The sequence below is a fragment of the Cryptomeria japonica genome, chromosome 4 (assembly GCF_030272615.1).
Source record: "Cryptomeria japonica chromosome 4, Sugi_1.0, whole genome shotgun sequence".
Taxonomy (NCBI): domain Eukaryota; kingdom Viridiplantae; phylum Streptophyta; class Pinopsida; order Cupressales; family Cupressaceae; genus Cryptomeria; species Cryptomeria japonica.
The window spans coordinates 585,868,777-585,871,605 of record NC_081408.1 but is presented as its reverse complement, the minus strand read 5'-3'; the positions used below and the strand labels follow the sequence as shown (position 1 = coordinate 585,871,605).

Sequence of the window (2,829 nt, the reverse complement as noted above, 5' to 3'; positions counted from 1 at the left end):
GATATGTATCGCGGTTCATTTTGTGTGCCTACAAGATCTACTCTCAATTCCTTCAAGATTATCTACTCTCAATTCTTTCAAGATCTTTTTGACTGATGGGCATTGATTTACACATATATATGTTTTCTATTTATATAAATATTAATAATCTTTTCTTATGACTTTTATTCTAAAAATAAATTTTAATTAGAGAAAAAAAGATAGAAATCAATCAACTAATTCTATAATTTCTATAATTTACTTTTTTACTATTAAATGTAACAACAACTTCTTCATTTCAAATAATTCGTCTATATCTTACTATCGACATAACCCTTACACCCTTTTTTATCCAAGTACTAGCCTATACTAAAAAAGAAATCATACACTTATTTAGGCCACAAGAATGTGAAGATAGAATCTTCTAACTGGAGGGCATGAACAGCTTATATAGCTAGTATCACTAATATTGAAGCACTCTACTTAAATTCAAGGGCAGGTAGATAGCCTTAAGGCAGGACGAGCGAGAAGGTGAACACTCCTGGGCGTGGTGACTCCAAAGACTTCCCTCATGTCCAGATCTCCTTCCACGCTCCATTCAAAGTAATGAACGAGCTGAGCCAAAACAAGGTTCATGGTTACATCAGCCATGGCTGCGCCTGGACATCCTCTCCTTCCTGCTCCAAATGCCAACATATCAAAATACTCTGTCTCTCACGACATCAACTTTTTTATCCATAAATCTCTCTGGCTTGAATTCCAGAGGATCTTCCCACAAGGATGGGTCTCTTCCAATAGCCCAAGCATTGACGATGAGCCTGGTTTTCTCAGGAATGAAGTATCCCTCAACTGTACAATCTTGTGTGGATTCGTGCGGAAGAAGCAAGGGTAACGCCGGATATAACCTCAGTGTCTCATTCACCACACACTGCACGTACTCCATGCTTCCTATGTCACGCTCACTTACAGCCCTCTCTCTGCCGACCACTGATTCTATTTCCTCTTGCATTTTCTTAGCCACACCAGGGTTTCTAAGAATCTCACTCATTGCCCATTCTAACGTAGTAGACGTCGTTTCAACTCCAGCTATGAACATATCCTGTAAACTTTATACAGCCCTGCTAGATCAAATTAAAAAAACAGAACTACCAACAAACTTGGAAAAAGTTATATTTGGAATTGTATTATCATTAAAAAATGAATGGATACGTACAAAAACGATGGCTTCAATATTTTCCTGTGTGATTGCCCTTCCATCAAGGCTTTCCATTTCTAAGAGCACGTCAATGAGGCCTTTAGTAGCAGCATTCTGCTCCTTGTGCAACTTCATCCTGCGCTGCTGGTGTTCCTCTATTATTTTTTTTATCACTTGGGCAATCGAATTGTGTACCTTTTTCAACCGCCGCTTCACGCCTTGCAAATCCATCCAGTCTAAGTAAGGAATGAAGTCCCCGATATTGACAGCTCCTACTGTAACTGCCGCCTCTACTGTAAGCTTCTTTATCTCTTCGCCATTCCCACCCACTTGAGCGTCACTCTGACTGCCTGCGTAAAAGATGAAAACAAGTTGGTGAGATTTACAAGATTCTCACCCTGCCTAGAAATCTCCCACACTGAACGAACAGTGAGAAGCATCTCTTCCTCTCGTACACAACTGAAAGACTCGATCCTTTTGGCATTCAGCAATTCTACCACGCACAGCTTCCTCATGTGCCTCCAATATGGCCCGTAAGGAGCCAACACCATATCCTTGTAATTATAAGGAAGGTGTTTCCCTGCAGCCGATTGAGGTCGGCTGGCGAAAACATTATCATGGGTTTTCAAGAACTCCTTTGCCATGGCAGAAGAAGAAACAACAACAGTGGGAACATAACCCAATTTTAACATCACGATGGGCCCATATTTCTTAGTAAGTGCATGAAGATCGCGATGAGGAAGCCTTTTCAGCTGGTTCAGATTTCCAATAATGTGCCATGCAAACGGTCCTGGGGGCAATCTCGATCCCAATGTATTCTTGGGATGGCTTAAACAGCACACACTAAGCTTTGACTGCTTAGGTGGCTGGTGTGGGCCCCTCAAGTCGTCCAGTTTGCCGTTCCCCTTTTCGTTACTCCGTTCGCCGTTACTTCCGCGTGCACTTTATTTTTTGAACCGTTTTCCCGCCCGTAACATCTCCATAAGCAGGTTTCTGACCAAATAATTTTCATTTGTGCAGGTACTCCCAGCTTCTGCGAAAATGGGAGCTTTGGGATAGGATATGGACATTTGTTGAAGCGATTATTGCCAGATTTTTTATAGTCGCAAATGTTCTGGTAAACATGTATGCAAAAATGTGGATGCATTGATAGGCTGTGTGAACTGTTTGATCAAAGAAATTTGGTCTCATTGACTGCTATTATTGCAGGATATGCACAATGTGTGTTTGTTCAAAGGACTTAGAAACTTTCAAACAAACGCGATTCGCAGGTGTAAAGCTAAAGTCCGCAACTTCCGCCAGCATCCTCTCAGCTCGTGCAAAAATGGGGGCAGCAAACAGAAGGCATGGGCGTCTTCAGGAGGCAGTCGCACTGTGTCACCATATGCAACAAACAGGTTTCCAACCGGATCAGTTTACATTTGCCAGCCTACTTCCAGCCTGTGCTGAAATTAAAGCTTTGGAATAGGGTATAGGTATCCATAGAAGCATAAAGGATAGAGGAATTTTCTCAGATGTCATAGTTATAAACGCTCTGATAAACATGTATGCAAAATGTGGAAGCATAGGCAAGGGGCGTGAACGATTTTGACGGAATGCCTCAAATAAACGTGGTTTCATGGAATGCCATGATTGCAGGATATACGCAAAATCGA

The 2,829-nt window shown here is 41.7% G+C and overlaps 1 protein-coding gene across 1 annotated transcript; it reads right to left on the bottom strand.

Moving 5' to 3' along the window:
* Positions 1 to 327: 327 nt before the first annotated feature.
* LOC131076218 (cytochrome P450 750A1-like) lies at positions 328 to 1,728 on the bottom strand. The gene is made up of 2 exons (XM_058013292.2): positions 1,193 to 1,728; positions 328 to 1,078 (listed from the first exon to the last, which is right to left on the bottom strand). Exons 1-2 carry the CDS (start codon positions 1,403 to 1,405, stop codon positions 677 to 679), a joined length of 615 nt encoding a protein of 204 aa, XP_057869275.2. The 5' UTR covers positions 1,406 to 1,728; the 3' UTR covers positions 328 to 676.
* Positions 1,729 to 2,829: the final 1,101 nt, after the last annotated feature.

Bases quoted from the DNA above. Each gene is read 5' to 3' on its own strand.
- LOC131076218 (XM_058013292.2), bottom strand. From the start codon at position 1,405: ATGGATTTGCAAGGCGTGAAGCGGCGGTTGAAAAAGGTACACAATTCG. The intron at 1,079-1,192 runs GTACGTATCCAT...TAAAGTTTACAG, and splicing joins ATATTGAAGCCATCGTTTTT to GATATGTTCATAGCTGGAGT.